Here is a 26,343-nt window from a genome sequence, read left to right on the forward strand (position 1 = left end):
ACAACACAAATAAATACTAAGTTTATTGTTGCTAAGTCAGTAATAACAACAATAATTACCACTTGCATTTGCACTGAAATGTGGCGTTTTATTCAAATATTGATAAATTACTGGTTTAACAATCCAGCTGTCAGCTAATAGAATATTGAGATAGTTAGCCAGAAAACTGGAGCACAGGATTACACAGATTATGCTAAGACATTTTAGTCGCTGTGTTACAAAGTAGATATGCATGCATTATGGAGGTTGCTGGGAAGAACAGGAATGATGCCAAGTGTAAAGACGGTTATTGAAGTTAAAGTTCTTTACTCTGGAAATAAATCATTTAGGTATATAAAATGTTAAGTGGCATAAATAAAGTAAACCCAGAATATTTTGAAAGAAAGCTTTGTTGAGTGCTTGGATCACATTGTGGATGGCAGACGTATAGTAGAAGATGGTCTGGCAAATACTCAGCAGTCTCACCAATGATACACGTTTTGAAACTCTCATTAAAAATTATATCAGTACTCAAAAGGAGAAGAATTTACCCACTTTCATGAAGCATTCAAATGTTAATTTACAAAAATATAGAAAGAACTTTTAATTCTGAAATTAACAAAGCCAAAGAAATCGATATACAATGAGGTTGCCTGCTTCATTCACCAAGTTCTGGTTTGATCAGTTAGTGCAAATGTATTAACTCTTCATCTACTGCAGTGTGGTTTCTTAACTGCCAATTGCAATTGCAAAGCAACAGAATGGCATATTTCCCAAATGGGAATGGTTTCCATCAGTGCCCTGTCTCACAGGCATATTATCTATTACTGAGCATATTCCCCCCTGGCTAGTTTATTTTTGGTTAGCGTTTAAGAAGCATACTTTAGATAGTTGAAGAATTACATCGGCTCACAGGACACTGGTGACTTTTCTTTCTGGTCCTATGGTATTTCAAAGAAAATTAAATATTAGCTTTCCCGTTCATATAAACAATGCCAAAGGTATTCAATCATTATTGATACGGCAGTATCACATCAGGTTGTTAAACTATTATAAAATTTATATTGACACTTTATCTGGAGTTTAAGTTTTTTTATCCCCTCAGCTCTTGTTCCTGCTATTAACCTGTCATTGCAACTGATTTTTTACCTTTAGTTTGAAGTCCAGCATTTTTTGCATTACCTAATTACTTACAGCATACGAAACTATAAGTATCTTGTTTATTGAAGTTTAAGTTCTTTACTCTGGAAATAAATCATTAAGGTATGTAAAATGTTAAGTGGCATAAATAAAGTAAACCCAGAATATTTTGAAGATATTATGAAGATAATATTATGAAGATAAATTCATTCTAAACCATCACTGGGAATATGCCCAATCAATTTATTTAGATTCATTATTACTGTCTGAGTTAAAACCATGGTCACAACCATGAACCCTTTTAAAATCAAACGTTTAGAAAGAAATATAGTTATCCTTTACGTCCCATTATTTTTTTCTTACTAAAATCTTCCCTTTCAACAGTGAATGTAATTCTCATTTTTAGTGCTCTTGTTGGAAACATAAGAAGTTCACCTGGGTATAACACTTTCATGTAGTGTTATTCTTCTACTCAGCAAATGCATGTCTATAAAAGATAGCCTAAATCAAGCGATGGGAGGTGGTGGTGACAAAATACCTGCGACTCAGGGTAATGCTTGGGGGACCTGGGTTCAAATCCCACCACAGTAGGTAGTGAAGCTTAAATTCATTTAAAAAACTGGAATTAAAAGCCCCATGATGATTATGAAACCATTGCCATTCATTGTAACCACCCACCTGAGTCACTAATGTCCTTTTACAAAGGAAATCTCCTGGTCTGGCCTACATGTGACAATGCAGTTGACTCTTAAATGCCCTCTGAGCAAGGAATGGGCAATAAATACTGCCCTAGCCAGTGATGCCCATGAATGAATATTTAAAATATTGTGGGATCGACCATCACAGTTTTGTAACTCACAACTCTAAAACTAATTTGAGAAATTGGGCACTTTTTCCCCTCTTGATTCTCGGTGAACTAAATTAGTCCACAACAACGATGTGCAGTTGCCATTTATTTATTGGTTTTTCACAGAATCGTTGAAAAACGTAAAGGGAGGCTTACAGGGAAAAAACTTAAACACAATTATTTCAGAAGAGCAGTGGAAAGCAACCTGCTTTACTTCTTCTGTGACATCTATTGGAGCTGGGTCCAGAGTGGTAATGGAAAAATAGTGCAATTTTACTTGCACGAAATGTTGTGTTTTAGTGGTTTTCCATGTTGAATTTTAATTGTGAGGCAGCTGTGGTTAATGGGAATTGTTTTTTTTTATTAACAGTGGCTTTATTTATTAGATGAAAGAAAATTCTGATAGGTCATGGGCCACATGTGCCATGGAACTAATGAATGGTGCCTTAAAACCTATTTTTCACATTAGATGGATAGATACTACAGATATGAAAATCAGATGGGTTCTATAATACCCATGTGAACTCCTTAGGTTACCACCAAGACCATAAAAATGAAAATTACATTCACTGTTGAAAGGGAAGATTTTAGGAAGGGAAAAAAATCAATGGGAAACAAAGGATAAGCATACTTTAACTATCAGCATCCTTCAATATTACCATATCGGGAAAGGAGTGAAACATGAATAGGAAAAGACATAGGTCATTATTAATCAAAATCCTCTTAATTTTACCACATAAGATCCTTGTCAAACCCTGAATGAATTAGTTTAGCAATTATCTCCCCTATGGATATCCTGTTGACATGGCATCAATCAGTGGTAGCAGTTGGCTGGATAGATATGGTCTGGAATTTTCTCAGTCATAAAGAATTATATGCTGGAAAAACTCAGCAGGTCTGGCAGCATCGGCGGAGAAGAAAAGAGTTGACGTTTCGAGTCCTCAACTCTTTTCTTCTCCGCCGAGGCTGCCAGACCTGCTGAGTTTTTCCAGGTAATTCTGATTTTGTTTTTGTTTTGGATTTCCAGCATCCGCAGTTTTTTTGTTTTTATCTCTAGAAATATATGCTGTCTCTTACTAATCATACAGACTTTCACTTGTGAAGGACAATCTCCCTTTCAGCAATGGTTCAAATGATTACTGAATGTAAGAAAACTTGGTCAATAAAGTGATCCCTGGATGCCCACTGAGGGAGGTGAAGATTTGGTTGACTTACTGTCTGTAGAGCTCGGTGAAATGTGCTCTTTATCCTACTGTAGAATGTTTGTAGATGACTATATAATGCACATAATCAACAGAAATTTCCTACACATTTTTTCCTCTATTTATTGACATTCTCCCTTGTTTTCTATGTATTTCTACTCTTTCCCTAACATTCAAGCCATTTTTATGCAAGAAAATGATGGGATTGATGTATTGCATCATATTTCATTTCATTATGGAAATGATATTGTGTACTTGTACTGTCGTACAATGAGCTTGCACTTTGAACATAAGCTACTTAGGATGGAATGCTAAAAATATATTGGGATATCACTTACATAGATATTGTGTCATTTTTCAGCCTTGTTATTTTAGCCACATAATGATGCCAAGCTAATAAAAATTATTATTTGAGAACCATTTCATACTGACAGTCAGAAGGTTATTTAAAGTTGAGCTGCAAATGTTTTCTCGTGAGTAGTCCAAACTCACGTCCATTAAAATGTTAGCAAAATTAAAAGCTGTTCTCACCAGCCTCATTTTTCTTTTCATAGGATGATGAAGTTGTACTTCAGTCCACTGCCAACATCCAGAAAGAACAACGTAAATTTTGTCTTTCAGCTGAAGGATTTGGTGGACGTTTGTGTTTTCTAGAGCCTACTTCAGAAGCTAAGGTATTTAGATTTTAGTATTTCAGGTTTCAACATGATGTTTTAATATGTACTCTTCCAGTAAAGACATCGCTCCTAAAATCCAATTTGTTGAAAACCATTTATGTTAAATGCATTCTGCAAATTGAATTTGTGTGTTATCATGGATTAATTGGAATGCTAAATAATGCAAATGAAACTCCAATTTAGTGTTAATACATTTTAAACCCTGTTCCCTTTTTTCCTTAGTCCTATTTGGGAAAGCACCAAACCATTGCTTATGCCATTGCTGGAGCTTAATGACTAAATTAAACAAGCTAAATACAATTAACATTTGTAGAATATATATCTGAATTGCAAAACAAAACAGCTGAAAATAACTGGAGATTTTACATGTTTTTATAACGTTTTATTATTTATTGTTTGTGGCCACACATTTTTCCATTAATCAACAACGCAAAATATTGGAGATATCACAGCACTCTGTGGTGAATTATGAACGGAGGTGAAGCTGCTAGAGTTAGGCAGAGTACCTCTTTCCACCCACCAAATCCCATCCCCACCCTTCATTCCCAACATCTGCTTATCTTTTACATGGGTAGCCTTTAGTTGTCCTACATGTGAAGTCCTAAAACTTAGATAAATATGGAGCTGAAGTTTAATACAGAATTCGACACATCTCAAATTTGCAATGGGAGGTTCCGTACTTATCATGGCACATACACCACTATTCCCTCTACCAAGCAACGAATTATATAAAATTTTTTAAAAGTGAGAGCATTTATTGCTACAATTTATCTCCATCATCAATAATAGTTACAGCCTGGTTTGGAGTGACAGTTATAGTAAACATGATTCTGTCAGTAGAAAAAGTTGTCTGGCATTTTATCCACATGAGATATTAAAGGTGAGTGTTACTTGAGCAGTTTGATAACTTGAATGTCAAGTGTTACGACTGAGAGGATGGATTGAGTGGGGGAACTGTTAAACCCCTGTTTTCATTATCTGGCTAAATACCTAGTATGTAAAGTCTTAAAGCCAGAAAAAAGATATTTAGCTAAATTTTGCTGTGGTTCCATCATTGAGGCGGTGATTTTGTAATTTTGGTCAACAGTTTTCATGGAGCTGGTTCAGAATCCTGAAGTCATCATCAATGTTAAAATTTGGTACTGACCAGGATTCAGACTCAAAGGGTGTTAATCCATTGAGCTCAAGTTGATCAGTCTGTTTTATAAGTTGTGGCTATCCTGTTTTGGTGGTAGTTTTCAAAATGGAACTATTTCCCCATATTTTCATTTTTAAATAGTGTATCCTTCTATGTTGTAAGATTCAAATCGGGTGTGCAATCAATTCACTAACACACTGGAAAAGCAATATTGACATTTCTGGGTTATCTGCCTTGCTGACTTCATTTGTGCTTTTTTAATTCCACAAAATCAGCTTCAAAGACTCTTTGTCACCACATCAGAGTGGTAGGATTATTGGATTACACACTCAACTGTACGATTTGCTTCTTAACCCATGAAACGAGTAACTGTTACTAAGATTTGTTTTCTTCATGCCTAACACTAGTACATTTTTTGTAGATATAGGAAGAAAAGCAAAAGCACATTTTGTGAAATGGCTTAAAACATGATATCTTAAAAAAATGAAAAACAGCTTTGAAAACTACTGCTGTCTGCAGATGTCCATATAATTGAGAAACTGTGATGTTAATGTGATTAATAAAGCTTGATGAACAAGAAAACTTTCCCTAAAAAAAAATTTATAATTGTAGAATGCTATTAATTGACTAATTAGTAGATTTTTTCACCTAAATATTTTGATAATTTTATCTATAAACAAGGTTTACAGAATATTTTAGCTTCTGCCTTCACCCATGTTTATGTCCTTCTCTTTAATTTGCTCTATGTTTGAGACTCAGCAAGCACCTTTCTCAGAATCAGGAATGAACAAATAAAATTGTTGTCATGTTGACATCAAAACTCAGGTTGATTGAAATAGAATTAACTGCAAAGCCCGCTTCTGCTTTGTTCCAATATCCTGCTCACCCTGAATTTGTTGTATCAGACATTTCTAATTCCTGAATAAGTTATTCTTGGGGCCTTTCTTAGCCAAATTAAGACATTTGTGCTGGGGGTGGGCTTCTGCAAGGTAGGAGATACTTTTATCCTATCAGACAGATAGATTTGTACACAAATACAGGTCCAAGAGATGACACCCAGTTCCCAATTTTTGAGTTATAAGAATGAGGAAAACATTAATGTCCTAGAGTTTGTAGTCTGGGGTGAAGCAAGTACCTAGTTATTGACCTTGAAGTAAAACTCGCTGAGAGATCTAGTGATCTCTCTGGTGAGAATTTCAGCCTCATCACCTGTGCAGTGGCAGTGGTTGCAATGTTCATCACTGGAGATTCCCACCATGGAACTGGAATGATGTCAGGCTGACCAAGCAGTAAATCACATTAAAGAGTTTTCACCCAAACAGGAAACAAAAAATCAATGAAGTAAAATCATTTTTAAAAACATTTACATGGAGCAAATTAAAGACAAGGACATAAACATGGGGTGAAGTCAGAAGCTAAAATATTATGTAAACCTTGTTTATATACAAAATTATCAAAAATATTTAGGTGAAAAATCTACTAATTAGTCATTTAATAGCATTCTACAATTATAATTTTTTTTTAGGGAAAGTTATCTTGCTCACCAAGCTTTATTAATCACATTAACATTATAAATCCAGTTGCACTTGATTGAACAAGATTTTATGGGTTAGCAGCAGGACATCTTTCTGATTTCCTGATTGCCAGTTCTGGGAGAAGGGAGCACAAAAATGCAGCCTGTGTCAGTACACTGAGTGACAGACAGCAGCCTCAGGATTTCCACACCAAATATCGTATCCCTCACATCCTGAAGTTGTGCTCAGTTTTAGAGGGGTAATGATGGAGAATTTTCATATAGGAACAGAGAATACTGACAACGCATGTCAACACTCGGCGATATCCATCCCAATTGTTCGACTAGTATATGACTTCATCATAAAGAGGTTGTTTCAATTCTGAAACAATAGCTGATAAGTAAAGTGGAGGAAAATAAATTATCAATGGCTTTTTCAAAAGGAGGAATTAGATTGGTTAGAAAGCTTACTAAGCATGTGAATGATATATAAGATTATCAGTCAATAAACAGGAGGAGCTATCAAATCTAATATGCTGACAACTGGCATATTATTCAATAAAGTGGATTTCTCATTTTTAAATGGATATTGTGTTGCTGACTCTGGCACCATCCCTTCTTATAGCAATTTTCACAAAACCTAATTAAAGTTCATGTTGTTGAGTACATGTTCCAGGAAATAAACAAATCAAAGCTGCATGAAATACAGCAAATTGCATTAACAAATACCAATCCTCAGAGAATTTGAAAAAAAAATTGATGTACATTTAATTAATTATTGTTTTGTTATTTAAAATGCATTTGACTAAAGTGCTGCTGAATAGCTGTCTACTCTTTAAAAATGAAGAGAAATAAAATCGACCATTGCTGTACCACATCCAAATTACCTCTTTGAGATGCAGTCTTACTGCCTGGTTTCCAACAACCTAATTTGGCAGGTCATTAAGAGGCCAGCTGTAATGTGGGTCAGGTGCAGATGTAAGGTTTGCTCGACACAGCCTTCTTTGGTAACCCAGCTTCAGAAACCTGGTCTTTGTTGCTTTTTTTATTCTTTCGTGAGATGCGGGTGTCGCTGGCAAGGCTGGAATGTGTTGCCCGTCCCCAATTGCACCAACTGAGTGGATTGCTAGGTCATTTGGGAGGGCAGGTAAGAGTCAACCACATTTCTGTGGTTCTGTAGGCTAAACCTGGCTAGGATTGCAGATTCCCTTCCCTAAAGCACATTTGTGAACCAGATGGGTTTTTACAATAATCTATGATAGCTTCATGGTCCACATTGCTGAAAATAGCTTTTAATTCCAGATTTTTAAAATCAATTAAATTTAAATTCCACCAGCTGCTATGGTGGGATTTATGTCCCCAAGCCTGGGCCTCTGGATTACTAGTCTGGTGACATTGCCATTATACCACCATCTTTCCAAGTGCAAATATAATATTTCTAACGTGCACCTTTTCCAAGCCCTTTCCAAATGAAATTGTGCAATTGGTGCTTATTTATGACTTGTTATATGTTGTGGAATTTGTGATGGAGTTTGCCATTTGTGAGAGCAGTGGGGGAGTATTTGCGAACTGTTGTCTGAACAGATAACTTGTCAAACATTCTGTTGAATACACTGACCCTAGTTTCAAAGTTTGTATTTTTTTTTGAGTCAGACCCTAACTGAAAGGGAAACCTAGGGAAACTGAAACATCAGGCTTCTGGGGAAACTGAAACTGGTTTAAACCAGACAAAGACACAGCCAACTGAGCTCACATCACCCAGTGCTGCACTGCAGGCAGGCTGGAGAAAATGAAGGCTGGAGGTGTCAATAGGCAAATACAAGGTTGATGCAACTGTTTTTGTCACATAAAGTAACTGACTGACCAGACTCAACCATAGAATGCACAGGGTTGTCACTGAGAGTTTGGATAAAGGTAACATTGGTGGACCCACACTATCAAGACTTTCATGAGCAGAGCGGAGGAGATTCTGGGGAAGTACTCTTTTTTGTCGAAGATTGTACTCATAGAACTAGGGGTGACTGGGAGCTGCTGTTAGGTGAGAACAAGTGGCTAAGTCTTTGAAGAAAAGGAACTGGAATTCTACCTGAGGCAGATCAGCGATTCCAAGGACTTTGTGGCTGAAATTGGTGCTATATATGCTGAGTGGACTGCTTGGTAAAGATCTATCTATGTTGTATCTGCTATTTAATGTGTAATTTATCATTTATATTTATATTGACCATGATAATTGGACATGACCTGTTAATTCATGTTTAATTTGTGTTGATTTTGGTTTGATTGTTAAGGTAAAGGTTCTAAAAGGTAAAATTGTGTCTAATGGTTTCTTCATTGAGGTCATTTGGTAAATCTTTTGATTTATTGATTTCCGTAGGGATCATAACAAATTGTACCCAATAAGAGCTGGGTTGAAGCTCACCACAGATGAAAGGATAATGTTTTCGACCACTGGTCCAACCAGTTTCACGTTGCCATTGGACAATGCTTAGCTCTGCTCATTTGATCCTTACTTCACTGATACATCATCACAGTGGTTCGTTTTTAGCATCTGGAGATTTTTCCCTGCTCTCTTTCCAAGGCTTCACTCTTATGATTTGTATTTTCCTATTTCCTGTGCTCATTTTGATTGAATTTTCCCAGCCTTCCATTTGATTTATTTGAGATTTTTATGACTCACTCAATTTCCTCGTCATGACCCTGACTCATTTTCCCCTCTCATTTTCCCATTAGACATTCACCCCAGGCTGGACCCCCACTGAGGGCTGTCTTCATTTGTTGAAGATGAGAGTGGACAGAGCAGGACAGATGCATTTAAGGAGTGGGTAATGTCTGCTGTGGGTCAGTTGGTAGCATCCTTGCCTACGAATCACAAAGTTCTGGGTTCAAGTCCCACTCCAGGGCTTGAGCACACAAAAAAAATCATGGCTGACACTCCAGTGCAGTGCTGAGGGAGCACTGCACTGTTGGAGGTGCTGTTAAACTGAGGTCGCATCTGCCTGCTCTGGTGGATGTAAAAGACATTATTTCAAAGGAGAGCAGGGGAGTTATCCATGGTGTCCTAGCCAGTATCGATCCCTCAATCGACATCACAAAACATCAGATTATCTGGTCATTGCCACATTCATAAATGTTGGTGGAATATGAATGTTAGTCACATGTCACGCTGACACAACCAAAGCAGAATTGTCCTTCTCAAGGCCAATTAGGGATGGGCAGTAAAGGCTGGTCTAGCCAGCGACGCCCACATCCCATGAACGAGTGCAAAAAAAAATATGTGGGAAAAGAAGCCAGGAATTTTTTTTTTTTTTTGCTCTCCAAGATAATCCTGGTGGTGGTTGTGGCAGATAGTTACTGAACAATTTTACCACCCTATACCCTGTTACTCAGGTATAAGCTGGAAGTTGTCATCAAAACAAAAGACTATAAAATTTACTTTATCATCAGATGGCTCCAATTACATACAAAAATCTTTCCTTTTTCACCAAGTTTCTCAGAAGCATCTGAAAGTGTTTACTCTGCAAGTTTGGAAGGTATAATCCAGAGGTCATTGGCATGAATCACCAATTTATTCTTTCATGGTACAGAAGTTCTGATGAAAGGTCGTAGACTTGAAATTATTCTTCTCTCTTCACAGCTGCTGTCTGACCTGCTGAGTATTTCCAGTATTTTCTGTTTTTATAATCTTGGTGTTGGGTTTGAGGGAGAAACTTCGATCAGTGCTAAGGAATCCTTAACGATCATCAGAACAGGCAGAACTTTTGGGGTAGTCCAGGAACGATTCCTCACCTCCTCTCGTAATAAGTGGTGGAGTGGGGCCAGGCAGAAGATCCAACCATATCCCCCACCTGTACACAATTAAAGACACAGAATCTCGGCAGAACTGATCTATTGAACAGTCAGATTTAAGTGGTGACTGTCTTAACTGGCACAGCACCAAATGGTATGCGTTGTGGCCATGACTGAGGGTAGTCAAATCAGTGTCAATGACCATTAATTACGTCAACTCTTTTCTTCTCCGCCGATGCTGCCAGACCTGCTGAGTTTTTCCAGGTAATTCTGTTTTTGTTTTGGATTTCCAGCATCCGCAGTTTTTTTGTTTTTACCATTAATTAATTTGTACAAACAGTTGCTTGGTGGTACAGAACTTGAATCTTGCTGAAAAGAGAAACAAGTTGCTGAAGCTTTTTTGTCTTGCACACGTCAGGACAAATGCAGGAGTATCAAATTTCAAATGATCACAACAACTTATACCACAGGAGTAAAGGATGATGATTGATTGGCAAGTCGACTTTAGATTAGCTATGGAGAAAGCAACAGGGAACTATAGGCTCCCCAAGCTCCTGGGTAATTCAAAAAAGGCACAAGGCTTGAACGTATTCCTTTTGTTTGTAGAGAATGGATCCCTGAGTATAAATGTATGTCACCAGCAAAATTTATGTAATTTATATCTTTATTCACAATAACAGGATGGGCGATAAAACTGAGAAAATTAACATTAGTGATTCCATACAACAAAATATGTGTTCCACATAATTAATCATTGGTGAGAATAGATGTATAGACAGTTAGAAAATAAATCAATTAGGGCAGAATTTACAGTTGGCAAATCTGATGTCCGAAAGCTGAAACACACGCAAGTTACATGCATGTGCGCACTATTTTATCCAGGCATTAACTTGTTTAAAATAAACAGATAATTGCTTGTACAAAGATAGTGCATGCAAGAATATAGTATAAATGGATTAAGTATTCACTGGCAGGCAAGTTATGTTGAATTTGTACAAGTCACTAGTTCGGCACAGCTGGAGTATTGTGTCCAGTTCTGGGCACCACACTTTCGGAAGGATGTGAAGGCTTTGGAGATGGTGCAGAAGAGGTTCATGAGGATGTTTCCTGGGATGAGGAACTTCAGTTATGTGGATAGGTTAGAGAAGTTGGGAATATTTTCCTTGAAGAGAAGGTCAAGAGGAGATTTGATAGAGGTGCTCAAAATCATGAGGGTCTGGACAGAGTAGATAGGAAGAAACTGTTCCCACTTGTGAAAGGATCGAGAACGAGAGGGCACAGATTTAAAGTAATTAGTGAAAGAAGCAAAAGTGACATGAAAGAAAATTTTTTTACACAGCAAGTGGTTAAGGTTTGGAAAGCACTGCCTGTGGTGCATTTGAAGCATTCAAAAGACTCTTAGACCGTATTCTGAAAAGGAAGAATGTGCAGGGTTATGGGGAGAGGGTGGGGGATCGGTACTAAGTGAGTTGCTCATTCGGAGGGCCAGTGCATACATGATGACAAATGGTCTCCTCCTGCACTGTAATAATTTTGTGATTCTGTGAATTTCTACCCTATTCTATATGTAATACCTTTTCTTGCTGGTTTTTAAAGTGGAGTAGGAAAAGTGATTATTTTATGTGGCTTTAAGGTTGTAATTTATTCTCGAGCTGGTAGTTTGAGACTGGTTATTTATGAAGTGAAGTGCACAGTGAGTACACTGAAATTAAGTTGTTGGATGTGTCTTGCTGAAAATTACTCTAAGGTCACTGAGAACTCAAAACATACGCTTGGATCCCTGCACAGAACTTCACTTCCATGTAGCTACTGTTTGTCCATTGTGAAGACCCTTCATTTCTCTTCTGCCATATTGTCTATCCCCTTCCTTGCTTCACCCCCGATACCTTCCTTACTAATTTCCTGAACTCCACTCCACTCAACCATCAACTCATCCAATTGCATTGAGGCTGTCTCATCCATTACCCCCCTCAGCTCTCCACAGCTCCTTTAAACCGAATGAATTCAAAACTCTGGTACAAGGGCAAAGTATTGCAGATGCTGGAAATCGGAAATAAAAAAGAGAAAATGCTGGAAATACTCAGCAAGTTGGGCAGCATCTTTGGAGAGAGAAACAGAGTTAACGTTTCAGGTTGATGATAGTTTTGAAAGCTACAAGGCCCAATGCTGTTAACAATTAACGTTTAACATCAGAAGCAATAGCAGCCCCTGGGTTGGAGAGAGGGAATTCAGATCTGAACTCCTGCTTCTGATCACAACACAGTGACCTCTGCTTCAAATGTCTGTGTACTTAGACGTCAGGTGAGAAAGCAATTGAACTCAGCACTCACATGGGAACAACAGCCACCTGGATGAGACAAAGGTGAATACTGCTGCTTGTCAAGCTACACCTGAAAAAGAAAGTCAATAACTTCAGAAAAAGACCAGGAAAAAATATAAGGAAAATGCAACATTTTCTCGAAGAAACCTCATGAGAAGTGATGGACCAATTTAAGATCATTTATTAATATTTCCTAACCAACTCCCTTTAGTCGTACTATTAGCCTAGTAACTGATGCAACATATGTGCATGAACTAGGCTGGTCGTCCTATTACTCTAATAGATGCTTAGTTGCTGAAACATTATACAATCTTAAATTTTCACTCCCGGCCTGCCTCCTGTTCTTGCTTGCTAGGCACATCTTCTAACATAAATCTTGCGTGGTTATCACATTCTGTTTGTGCCTTAAGTGCATTCATTGAAGCTATAAATTGTACCAGCTAGCTGCCCAGGGGTTAACAGTAAATTAAGTATCAACATCTATGTGGCTATAATTCATTTTCTTCATGATAGTTTTGTAGAGAATAAAATGTTGCGGAACAAAAATTCCCCATCGTGGCAAAACTACCCTGTTACTTATTCACAAAAATGGGATTGAAACAATTTTGTTTTATTTCTTAGCCTTGTTGACACATCTGTCAAATTGCTGCACAAACGTTAACATTTTGTTTTCTTTCAGTCCTGTACTGTGGTTACATCAATCAATATACCAGATCGAAGGCAGCATTTACACATCTATACTTAAGAAGTTACAGGGCAATTCAATACTCATGGAGCGAGCTGAATCTAGAGCTCCTCTGGAGTGGGAGCTCTTCCAGCAGAGGGTCTCACTGCACTATCCGATGTGCCAAATACATTTACGGGCTGGATTTTGCGTTCTCAAATTCGGTATGCTAACCCTCCTGTGCTGACGAAGAATTCGGCGTGCTGGCATTATGACATCAAATCAGTTTCCTAAATTGCAGAAAGGGAGTGGTCCCCAGAATCGCCATTTTGAAATCACAAATTAACAATTTATGAAGCTTGAGAACGACCCAATCACCGAACGAGAAAAAGTTTGGGAGGGTTTTGTGGCAGCTATAATGAGGCTGCACACGGTCAGTAGAAAAGACTTGCCACCAGGACCCTGATTGAATATACCCAGCAGATTCTGCTGAGGAATGTAGCAGCATCTGTATGTTTTCTATTGATATTTTAAAAAAATCTTTTTTGAACCTTCAGTACAAAATATACTGAGACTGAGAGCACGAAGCATTTACAGCCCTGGCTGTGATTGACTTCCTGTTCAAGGCATTACCTCTCTGCCGCATGTCCCAGCCTAGAGTGCCAATTGGGCAAGGAGCCCCCGTTTGCACCTCCATTTGGCCTCCTCTCTGCTGGACATCATGATTGATTGAACAAGCGGAAATGGCGGGGACAGGAGCGAGCAGTGTACGCGGGTTCTATACCACCTCCCTCAACCCTGCCAAGAAATATAAGATCCAGCCCTATATATTTAACATTGGCGCAAAGTGAAACTATACCAGCTTTAGTGTAAATGCGTGCTTGGTCTATGCCGTTAGTACATGCTAAGTTGCGGCATTGGAAACGAGACAATTCTGAACCCCGTTCCTCATGGGTGTGAGTCCATAATGACTAGAATCTCGAATTACAGTGACAACCTTATTCAAAGGGACATAAAAATGACTGGTCTGGGAAATGGCAAAAAATGTCATGCAGGTGCAGTAGGAAATGTTATTCTGAGGCTGGACAGTGTAGCAGAAGCATTATTCCTTGCCTGACCCAGGCATTCTTGACCAGCCAGTGCTCAATGCTGATGCTGCTGGTAAATAGTGGAGAAATATTCACCTCTTGATGAGGACAGAAATACAAAATAAGCCTGAAGAAAGAAGAGGCTCCATCTAGAACAAATTAAATTGAGAAAAAAAAAAGTAGCAGTCATGGTAGATATTATTCTGCCTCAGAATTATATTCACTCACAGGATACGATAGAATCAACATAGAAGTGATGTATAATCAAGGTCATTTGAAATGCTATACAAGCCTTTTCTAGGAGAAGGCTTTAGTAAGAGATATTGCAGAATCAATGTCAAGGTAATCCAAGCTGTGCCAGTTTTTCTCAAGCTGTTTGACCATATGCAGAGTGGCTGAAAGCATTTAGGTAATCTGTTGTTTTAAGGACTGAAAGCCATGGTATCTGGCATCAAAAACAAAGTGGCTTGGTGTGTCAAAACTCTGTATTGACTGTAAACAGTGAGCGTTTATATTTATCTGCAAGCTCATTCAGGGGTGGATGAGCCAATAGGGAAAAGCTCCTATTAATAATCCCATGGTGGTCCCTTTTGCTTTGAGAACCACGTGGCATTTTGGAGGAGGCGGCCAGCCCCTGTGCCTATTTTGTTTTGCATTGTCAAGGTAATTTACAGTCATGACAGGAATTATTAGCATTTCTGCAGTCATCTAATTATGGTGGATTGGTATGATCGCTTATGAAGGTTCGGTTCAATCTAATGGAGAAGGAAGGATTTCCTCCACTTACACATGTTAACAGGATCCAAGCTATCCAAGCTCATTGGTGAAGCCAAAACCAAGCCACAGAGCTTTTCCTTAGTGACAGACTTGCTCAGTGTCACAGCATCTGCCCACTCAAACCAGTGTCCCAGCCATCCCCAATTGAATATGTGCTCAAAGACAATTAATATCCATAACCTGTTTCTCTTAACCGTAACAATGCAATTGAGACTAACAAACCTTAACAATGCAATTGATAAGAGATTGACAACACAAACCTAGCTAGCATTAAACATTCAATAATTAACTTAAATTCTGGGTTTGATTTTTATCCTATGCTGATCTCAGTTAGGGGTGTGCTTCATTTGGTCTCAGTGTCTTGGCTTAAGAAGGGGACAATCAGCCAGATTCTTTCTTCTAAAGGCTATACAGCAAGTGCTACTGGACATGGATGTGTGTGTTTGAGGATTGCATGGGGTTTGATGATTAGTGATGTCCTTACTAATTGAACAGTCTGCTGACTGTCCACTGTTAACTATTAATAATGGCTTTTGGGCCAAGCACTGAAGGGCAACCAGAGCCCAGAGAAAACTGACAAAGGACAAACAAATCTGTCACTTAATAGGAGATGGCCTTAGCCTCTCTGTTGTTCATATGATTTTTTGATAGGTTCATTATTTCAAGACTCACTTATTTATTGGAAGCCAACACTCTCCTGTTCATTCTCAGTCAAGACCAGTAACTTATTTTGTAAAAAAAAAAATCTGAAATCCCAGTTATTTATTGAAAGAATGAAGCCACAAGATTCCACACTTAAAAACAAAAGATTTTTTACCATACGAGTGTCAATCAAAACAAATACTAAATGCTCTCTTGAGTAACCAGCTATATTCTAAAACCCAGAATCAACTTTCATTAAAAATGAATTAATAGGCAAATTGTGGTTGATTATAAGCTATAAATTACATTAAATGGCAGATACAACCACTTCACATCTTATGAATGGGCTCAGCAATCCACCCAGCATATACCTCATCAATCTCGGTCACAAAATCCTTCAAAACCCTGTCTTCCTCTTGAAGAATTTCAGCTCATCTTGTTCTATGATTTAACCTGATCTCCAGCCGACAGTAATGCACAACCAACCCGAGTTCCACGGGCATGGTCTTAGTCACAAATGGTGCATGACTGGAGAACCTGCTCGACTCTTTTTACAATGGTATGAGTGGTGTAGATCCACCAATGTTATCTTCAATTAACAGAAACAGCTGCAGCAACTGTACATTTGCCTATTCTCAGCTTTTGGAAGTATCCTCTGTCTTCTCCAGCCTGCCTGTACTGCACCACTGGGATTATCATCTGAGCTGTGATGGCTCTGTGTCCTTTTAAAGGGTTCAACCAGTTTCAGTCTCCCCAGAAGTTTTGGTTTCCAATCTCAGTTTCAGTCTTTGTTTCCTTAGAAACTGGGAGGGTCAGTTTCCTTCCCCAGTTTCCCTTATCTATTAGGGCCTGTCTCAAAAAATTCAAGCTTTGAAACCACAGATTCCATCACTCTCCACAGTAGTACATTTCAGAGGCAGGCGCATCTCAGAACTAACAAAATTTAACCTCTGCACAGAATACATTATGAGACCACACAGGGTTGCTTTAATGCCGATGTGACAGCAAAGTTTCTAGGCTTTTTATCATATATGTACAAGCAGCATATTTCCCCAAACTCATGCCAGTGTAACTTGGCAATGGATTTAATGCCAGGTAAACCAAGAGGCAAAAATGAAATTCCCTATTAAACTGGATACATCATTTCCCTTTTCCTTGATGATTTGCTTTTGCCAGACCTCAATTTACATTAAATTGGTTCTTTATAGGAAAGATAGAAAATTGTTTGACAATGTGACAGAAAATAATCACTTTGACAAGTTTAACATTTTTCTTTGTTCACAGTATGTCCCTCCTGATCTCTCCATCTGTGTTTTTGTACTGGAGCAGTCACTGTCTGTCAGAGCTTTACAGGAGATGTTAACCAGTACAAGTGAAAAGAACAATGAAGGGGTAAGTACTGAAATATTGAAGTACCTCATAATTTCACAACTTTAGTAGCCTGATTTATTATGTACTATTTTTCAGGTCATTATCTTTAGGTTTGGAATTATTTTCACGAGTTACTAATATGCTTTCAGTCGAGATACTGCAAATTTTTTCTTTGGGCCCAGTGGGTTGACTTGTTTGGAATTAATATTTCAAATGCACAATGTGACTACTTTATTGCAAAGAAGTGATTACGCCAAACATTGCATGTATTTCGTGCATTCTGACTGGCTAAGTTTATACCTTGGTTAGACCACACTTGTGGAGTACAGTGAACAGTCCTGGCCTCCACATGATGATAAAGATGTGGAGGCACTGGAGCAGGCGTGAAGTGACACTAACGAAAATAGTACCAGAAGTGAGCGGTTAAAATGTATCGAGAAAGATTGAACAGGCTGGGGATTTTTTTCCTGAAAAAAGGGAAGACTGAGAGATGACCTGATAGGGGTCCTTAAATTTCTTAACAGCCTCGTTAGGGTAGAAGTGGAGATGTTTCTACTTGTGGGGAGGCCAAATTGAAAGAATGCAGGGCCGGCGCTTCCAAGGAGTGGCAGTCACAGTCGCATTGCCGCTCCACCCCATTTTAGTCATCCAGGTCGGGAGCTGCACAATTCTCACCCGCTTTTCCATCTCGGGCCTGGTGAGAAATGTGCAGCGCAGCAGTTCCGACTCCTTCCAGTAGAGCACAGCAGCGTCAGGGGAAGTGAAGCCACGCCCCCTTCGAATGGCACTAGCTGCCATAAAGTAGCTAAGTTTCAAGGTCCCAGCCACTTTGAGAAGTCAGGGAGAAGGTTAAGTGGGCGAGGGAGCCGAGTGGTTGGTATGGGGGTTGGGGGGGGGGAGGCGGGGGAGGTGCGAGCTGGGTCGGGTTGGGGAGGCTTCGGGTGATCGGGGGTGTTGGATGATCGGAGGGGACTTGGGTGGTCAAGGGGTGGTCGGATTGTCAGGGGCGAGTGCTCAGGGGGATTGGGAGGGTAATGGGGGGTGCTGATGAGATAGTCCGGAGGGGTTGGTGGTCAGGGGGCTATTTGGGCGGCCCAACTGGGGGTCATGGGAGGTGGGGGGTCAGTACCATAGTCACCCAGGAGTTAGAAGTGGTTTTAATCCTTCAACTTTTCCCAGGTTTTCTGCTAAAAGAGTTGGAACCATCCGAAGTCTCCAATTTAAATCAGAGTTTTGGATGGTTCCCGGTGCAGGGTAATTGCCCATCTGACATTTAAACTGCTTGGATAATTCTTGTGCAGTCCTTGCAGGGACCTGCATATCTCTTGCAGTACCTCCAGGGTACCACCCCCTCCCATCCCACCCCCCACCGGGGAACAGAAGTCCTAGGTCCTACAAAAAAAAAATCACGAATAAATTTCAAGAGGAAATTAAGGAACTTCTTTACTCAGAGGGTGGTAGGAATGTGGAACTTGCTACCGCATGGATTAGTTACGGTAAATAGCATTTGAAGGGAAACTAGATCAGATGCATGTTGGGGGAAAGAATAGTAGGTTATGCTGATAGGGTTAGATTATGCAAGGTGGGAGGAGGCTCCTGAGAAGCATAAACACTAAGGTGAAGAACTTGGGCATGTTTCTGTGCTGTAAATTCCGTGTAAGTCTCTGTAAATTGATTTCTTTGCCTATAAGTAGCTATTGTTCCAGAGTCACGTGGATTAAATATCTGTTTCCACTTCCAATTCTCTCTCTTTTTTCATTCACCTCAATTTGTTTCTTTAAGGATTATACATGGTGACTGCTATTTTAACTCTAAAGTACTATTCATTTTGCAGGCACATGAAATTTCTGCTTATTTGGAATTGTAAAAATTAACTTGACTCAAATATGTTCTGTGCAATACGTTTAATTGATGTTTATTCTTATATACTAATATGTTGTCAGCTCTCAAAGTAATTATGCATTCACATATAAATGTGATTTTGAAAAGAATCTAGTGATTAGATTTACATCCAGTTCATTAAATCCTTCACAAATATGCTAATGCTGGTTAACTACTTAAAGATCCCATTGCTAAGAGATTATTAATTGTGCTTTTTGTCAGTAACATGACCAAACTAGGAATGCACTCCAGATTACTACAACTGGTAGTTTGTTTTGTATTAATCCCTTTGCAGCAAATCGACAGTGTTAAAACATAAAGGTATCTGGAAGAAATGTGAGAGCTGTGCAAATATAGTGCAAATAAAAATTGATTCTCTGCTGTTTCTTTTGTTCTAACATGCTAGCCAATAGAGTTCACCAAATGGGTATGTTCATTGATCTGTTTTGCGTTCCACCCCTGCATGCATGTGGTCAAAATGTTGGACTCTATTATATGAAAATGGTCACTAATATTCCTCTTGCACATGTATGTATGTATTTTTAAATTTGTATTTCTGTGATAAGAATATAAGTAATTTATTCAGTAGATTCCATGCTTAAAAAAAGAAAAGTGCTTTTGCTTGTTCAATTTGAACTCCTTACTGATTAAATTGTCCTTTATTTCTATTGAATGTACTTCATTAGGGAGTAGTGATTGCTGGAGTGAATTCAGCAAGTGAAGCAGATCATGTCATACAGGGGCAATAATGAAATAACAGCAGTTTATAAACATCACTTGAAGTGAATTTATAATTATTTTTGATAATCTATGTGTTAAAATCAATGGGGAAGTCACTTTCTTGTTTCTTTCACCCAATGTCAATGTGTAATGTGGCTTTATGACTTTATGCTCTACAAGATGCTATATTCAGTTGATCCATTATTAATGAAGTTTTAAGGATTGTGAAGAAATAACCAAGTTTATCAAATAATAATCTGGAGATGTTTACAGGAAAATCCCAGTTAGCGTATGTTAATTATATATTCGCATACACATTAAACAGTGCTGTAGTTAATGTGCAGTCCTTTTTGGAAAATGCAATAATGCTATGCATTGCAGCATCATCAGTGTACATCACACATTGCCATGGCAATATGATGTGGTAGAATAGCCTATGTGGGTTGGATTTCTCATTCTGCTGTACTTCCAACTTCAGTTGGACTGCTGCGGGCATGTGCGGAATAGAGGTTGTAGTCCGGGTTTTCCCCCAGTGCAGATTCACTGCAGGAGTGGGTTGTAGCAGGACTTCTGGCTGCTGCTTTGACCCCAGACCATTTTCCTGCCTTGGGTCCCACTCAAGTCAGGGAAGTCCCAGCATAGGCTTTACCTTTTGTGTTTTTTATCCCCACAGCATCAATAGCCTTGTAAGGAGAATACATTGATTGCAACTGTTCTGCTCAGTGCTGACAAATTTCCAAGAGAGTCCCTTAAATAAGCGTTAATCCCTTTATTAGCATAGGCAAGAGGCCTAATTCATGTTTCATGATGGTGTCAGCCAAAGCAGCCTTCCAAGAGAATGGATGGATGAGAGATTGTGTCATTAGCCACCTTAAATCTACTTCTTGTCTGTCCTCCATGAGAGTGACAAAGGATTGGCGCATGCTACCTTTGCCCACCAACTAGACCGGAAATAATGCCTAGGACAGGAAGACCAAAAGAAGGTGGGAGCTGCATGTAAAAAGCAGAGGCCCCTTTTTTATCCCCAAAGTTTAACTACATTTATTTATTGGGGAGGATGTTGTAGAGTGGTAGAAACATTGGCAAAGACAGGAAGATGATGTAAAGGGCAGGCAATGAGTTGGAGTGGCATGTACAGAGAGCTTATTGGCAGGATCTAGGAAAAGAAGAGAGGCCCACTTCTCCGAAAGGAATATCATGATGCAGGATAATTATATTGAACAATCTGATGCATGCGCCAAGTGAAAGATTTGTGCCTTTTCTTTTGATTGTTTGAGGAGTATAAATCAGGAGATTTTGAAATGTGTTTTGTGCAATCTTTTAAAGCATTTTTGAGAACATTTTATTGAATTCTATGATATTAAATTTTGCAAATCACCTCTCCATGATATCTATGTGCTACCCATTATCTTATATTTATGTAATATGATTTTTGCAATAATAAATGTAAACATATCCATTGTTAAGTTTAGCGGTGGTATTTACCATTCACAATTTGGGAACGTTGTTTTTTTTCCCTCTTTGATAATCAAACATTATCACGGGCAATTGGTATGCATATCCTAACCACATTTTACATCAGAAACAAAGCAGTACAATTCTCCTCACAGCTTTTCAAAAGACATCATCATTTTATAGCACCGGATGCATTAATATTGGAAGGATTGTTAACGTTACATTCAACGTCAACTGTATGTTACTGAGATAGTAGCTCCTGGTTTTGACCAGAACAACACAGCTAAAAGATGTTTTTAATAGTTTTTGTTTTTGTTGCATTAAGGGCTCTGTCAAAAGAAGTTCCATCAGTACCAAGAAGAAAAAATCTCTGAGGGTAACTATCGTTGCTCTGATATTTCTATGAAGAGGAGATATACACGTGGTTAGCTATTAAGTGGTACTAGCTACAAATAAGAAGCACTAAACATGATGTTTACTGTGTGTGTGTGTGTGCATTCATTTAACAATTAATAGAAAATAAGTTAACTGTATTTGACTAAAGAGTTCCAGTGAACCATGGGCAATGTGTCGTTTTGCACAAAAACCATCTCTGAGTAAATAGTGTGTGACTGACTAATGGGTGAACCAAACTGTTTTGTGCACCGAGCTCTGTTAATGATGGAAAGGGGCAAGGAGACAATGCCACCTCACAGAAAGCAAAGGAGAGGGTAGGAACAAATTATATCAGTGAGAAGCCAGAAGTAATAACATCCAATATTATAGATGCTTATGGTTACTAATGGTTTTAACATTGTTTTCCAAAATGTATTTAGTTATATTCAGGTTTGTTTAAAAAGTACCAGTTAATTACCAGTACCGATAATTATGAAAAGAAGGAGGAATCTGTATTTCTCTCATTCCTCCTCACATCCTCAGGATGTTTTAATGCACTAATATCTAATGAATTATCTTCCGAGGTGTCATCACTATTGCGTTGTAAGCAAGGGAGGCATGGAACAGTATTAAATAGGTGGCCAGATTAACTATTTTTGATGCTGTTGAGTGAGGAAATTGATCAGGAGAACTCCCTGCTGTTGCTCAGATAGAGCACTGGGATCTGTCGTACCAGCCTCGATAGGCAGGCCGTCTAGCTTCTCATCTGAAACATGGGGCAGAATTTTGCCCTTGGTGGGCATGCGGGCCCCACCGGCTCGGCGGCAGGCAGACAGCCGACCCCTGCCACCAAAACGGGGCCTGCCACCATTTTGAGTGGGCGGGCCAATTAAGGTCCACCCAGCGGCCTGCCCGAAGGGAAGCGCTATGCACTTCCTGTGCAGGGGGTGGGGGGGGAGGAAATCTCCAGCTGTCAAAGTGCGCACTGCTCCCTGAGACAAAGTCCTGTCTCAGGGAGATTAGTGACAGTCTAAAAAACTTTAAAAAAATAGAAAAATAAAAATATTATTTACAGGTCCCTCTCATGTGACAATGTCACACAAGATGGGACATGTTAATAAATATAACTACATTTATTAAGGTTTTTAAAAAGGAACAGGAAACCTCATTCCGCCAGTGGATGAGGTTTCATGTATTATCAGAAACCCGCTGGGACTCCTGGCCTGTCCACCAGCCTTAAGGTTGGACGGGCAGGTCCTTTAATTACTTTAATTACCCTGTCAATGGCCTCAATTGGCCATTGACAGAGCAGCGGGCGGATAGCTGATTTCGCTGTCCGCCCCCCTTCCTCAATGTTTAAATGGACCGGGATAACGTCGGGGGTTCCTCATTTCCCCATCAGCAAGTGGGCCCCGCCCCCAAACTCACCTGGCCATGGTGTATTTGACAACTCAGCACTCAATTTAAATTTGTATCTCTTTTATGTAGTCAACATACACACTTCTTGTGTAAAATGTGTTGCAGAAGTATAAGGTTTTATAATAGTCACCATACTTTAAACATTAAAATACATCTTTGGAGCATTTAATACAAAGTTAGAACCATCTACATAATAAAATAGATCAAATTTTGGCCCTGAAACTCCACGGTTTTTTCTGGTCTCACAATGATGGAATCACCAATGAAACAGTGCAAATGGCTAAAAATTGCAGTTTCTCTGGGAGTTTTGCTGAAATCCTTCCCAATTCACAGCAGGAAAGCTGGAAAACTCTTTTGGAATTCATCATCCTAACGTCTGTGCACAGTTCCTGTTAAAAAAAGATGACTTATTTTCTGTTATGTTCCATTCAGAACAAAAACTACCCATATAAACTTATCGTGCTGTCATTCGCCTTTCCCACCTGTATAGCTGCTATAGTGGCTGAATTTTGTGTCGTCCAATTCTTCAATCTGAACTACAGAGCAACTCTTGTGCTCCAACCAACCCTGCTTCCACGCTTACATGTTTACCATAAGCGTTGCTACTTAGGTACCAATAAGATAAAATGAAAGTATTGTACAGGAAGAACAATTAAATGTATCACCTTTAAAAGGAGGCTAAATGACATCTTCATATTGTGGTCTTGAATCTCATGTGCAAAACCAGAGGAAACCGACTTGTCTTGAGATAATTGCTTAAGATGTTTTCTCCTCAATTCTCACAGAAGTATTAGAAGATCAAAAGTGGAATTAATATGTTCCCACAAGGATTTTCTGTGTTTTCTCACTGAGTCTCAATATCATTTCTCTTTAAGCTTAAATTCCTGCTTCCAGAAAGCTGATTATGTGTGTGGCATAAGGTGCACAATTGGTTTGACTCAAAATAAAAGTGACTTTTTTGATTTTGTACAGAAGTTAAAGGATAGGATCCAAAATCTTATCCGTCACATTTACTGTAACTTTATGCTTACATAAGCTAATTTTTTTGAAGATTGTATGTACTTCAGCATGAAATTTTTTTACTCAATGGTTGACTGAAATGGGTAAGTGGTTTGAAATAACAACCCGTTTTTTGCACTGTCAACTTGCTGCAAAGTGCAAAAGTAACATGTTAATGTTAATCCATTTTATTTGCTTTCATCTTTCCTGCTTTCTAGAAGTTTATGATAAAGGTAAGTCAATCTGTCATTTTCAACTCACGGTCCATTGGAAAACAATACCAGTTATCTGACAGCTGCACCTACACTTAGTTTCAAAATCCGATCCGCAAAATGGCAGAAGTGATCCAGCCAGCAAACCATTAACGTCCTGCTAACAAGAGTATGTTAAAATACGGTTCAAATCCTATCTTTCTCTGTTTGGAGCAATTTCTCTGTTTGTGCAATTGTTTGTTTAATAACAATTATCACCTCTGCAGATTGTAATCAGGAAACCAAATCTGAAAATTTCACTTTATACCTGAAGTTGCATAGAGATAGGTCCCTTTGATACTGTACCTATGGAGTAGGACAAAGGATTTGTAAGTAGAAATTTAACTGTTCTGGATGTGAAGCATATAATATCAGAAATAAATAGAAAACTAAGAGGGAATTTTATGGAGGCTGCTGGGGTCTCGGCCACCAACTGGAGAGTTGGCATGAGACCCGAGGTGCGGCCTTTGGGGATGCCCGCTGAATTAGGGGCTAGTCAGGTGGTTGAGAGGTCATAGGTGGTCCTTTCGCAGGATTAGGACCCTGGGGGTGGCAAGTCCTACCCACAAAGAGCTGTCGATCAATCAGAGGCTGGCAGCTCTTTTGCTCAGCAGCGCCACTGGGAGATGGTGGCTGCTGCTGGGACGCAGAGGTTTGCGTGTTGTGCTCCCTGTGTGGCGACAAGTCCACCTGCCACTGGGTTATTACCAGTGGCGGCAGGAAGAGACACTTCACTGGACACTAATTGGCCACTTAAAGGTCTTAATCGGCAGTGGGGTGGGAAGACTGTCCACAGGCCTTCCCAATGCAGGCTTAATCAGGGAGGAGGTGAGAAGGTGATGGGGAACTGCCATCATTCTGATTAAATGCCCTCGCCACCTCCAAACTTGCCCCACTATTCTAATTTAAATTTAGTTTGAACTTTGGTTTGAAATTTAAAGTAAATTCATCAGCAGCAGCGAAGTTCTCCCTTTGATATATTACTTAGTCCTTTTGTAATTTAACTACTGCAAATGCTTTTATTTCTCCCATCATAGTGTCTGCTGTGTTTCATTTCATAGATCCCTTGGATTGCAATGCTATCTTTATTGACGCATTGGATAAATAAAACTATCTACCTCATGAGAATTGGAAAGGTGTTGTGCCAGAGGACTCATGACCTGTGCTTAACAAAGAGAGGTTGAATGTATCCTACTCATGGGGGAGAGAGGCCCTGTTGTGAGGGGGATGGGAGGCAGAGAGGGATGATTGTCCAGGCGAACGGGTTGTATTTAGATATTTTCTCTTCTAAGAGCAGCCGTGTTCACCAGGAAGAGAAGGGCAGAGCCGAACGTCCTAAACTCAAACAAATGGGAAAGACACCATTGATCAGCACTGGACAGCGTCTGAACATAATGCGGGCACAGAAGTGGGAGACAAGATTATCAGTGAATAAAAGCAGAGGGAACAAAGACAAATATACAGAAAGATGACAAAGTCAAAATGTAAAATGAGCAGAAAGTGAGATGGAGACAAAGAAAATAGAGTGGGTGCAAAGCGGGGAAGATGGTAGTGTAATGACAGTGATCACTGGGCCTATTGCTCCAGGCTATTAGGATGCATCAGCAACATGATCAAACGATACTTAAGAGCTGGTTAAAATTTCATTGGGTTCCATTCATTTATTCCTCAGATGTCAGTCCAGCAGGAGCCTCACCTACTGCCAGAATCAGCAGCATTAAAATTGCAGATCAGCTGGAGTTGAGCAGGAAAAGGAAACACTCCAGTTTTACTTTTCCACATACCCCACTCCGTTCTCGGTGATCAGGGAGAATTAAAGTAGCCACCACTGAGAAAAATCCCACCTTTGATCTTCTCCGCCAAGTTCCATGACCCTCCACGTGTAACTGTGTATTCTCAGATTGAGAAGGGACAGCAATGAAATAACATAGGGAAAGGAACTTATCTAGAATAAATGACACTGCTTTATGGTTTTCACAGAATAATGGGCAGAGTGTCCAAAACTGATTTCTCCAAAGCAGTCGCAAAATTCCTAGTATACTAGAATTTAATAAGAATAGTCACTATAAATTATTGGCCCTGATGTTACTTCTAGATGA

The 26,343-nt window shown here is 39.2% G+C and overlaps 1 protein-coding gene across 2 annotated transcripts in view; it reads left to right on the forward strand.

Moving 5' to 3' along the window:
- The window catches only part of ryr3 (ryanodine receptor 3), a 349,432-nt gene that overhangs the window by 62,071 nt on the left and 261,018 nt on the right, over nucleotides 1-26,343 (forward strand). The window contains exons 2-5 of one of the 2 annotated variants that reach the window (XM_041214540.1): nucleotides 3,723-3,842; nucleotides 17,058-17,165; nucleotides 21,526-21,576; nucleotides 24,212-24,226. In XM_041214540.1, coding sequence (XP_041070474.1) covers nucleotides 3,723-3,842; nucleotides 17,058-17,165; nucleotides 21,526-21,576; nucleotides 24,212-24,226 — 294 coding nt within the window. The remainder of the gene's footprint in view (nucleotides 1-3,722; nucleotides 3,843-17,057; nucleotides 17,166-21,525; nucleotides 21,577-24,211; nucleotides 24,227-26,343) is intronic. The other variant, XM_041214541.1, reaches the window with a different exon arrangement.

This window comes from Carcharodon carcharias, chromosome 20 (genome assembly GCF_017639515.1).
Source record: "Carcharodon carcharias isolate sCarCar2 chromosome 20, sCarCar2.pri, whole genome shotgun sequence".
NCBI classification, from domain to species: domain Eukaryota; kingdom Metazoa; phylum Chordata; class Chondrichthyes; order Lamniformes; family Lamnidae; genus Carcharodon; species Carcharodon carcharias.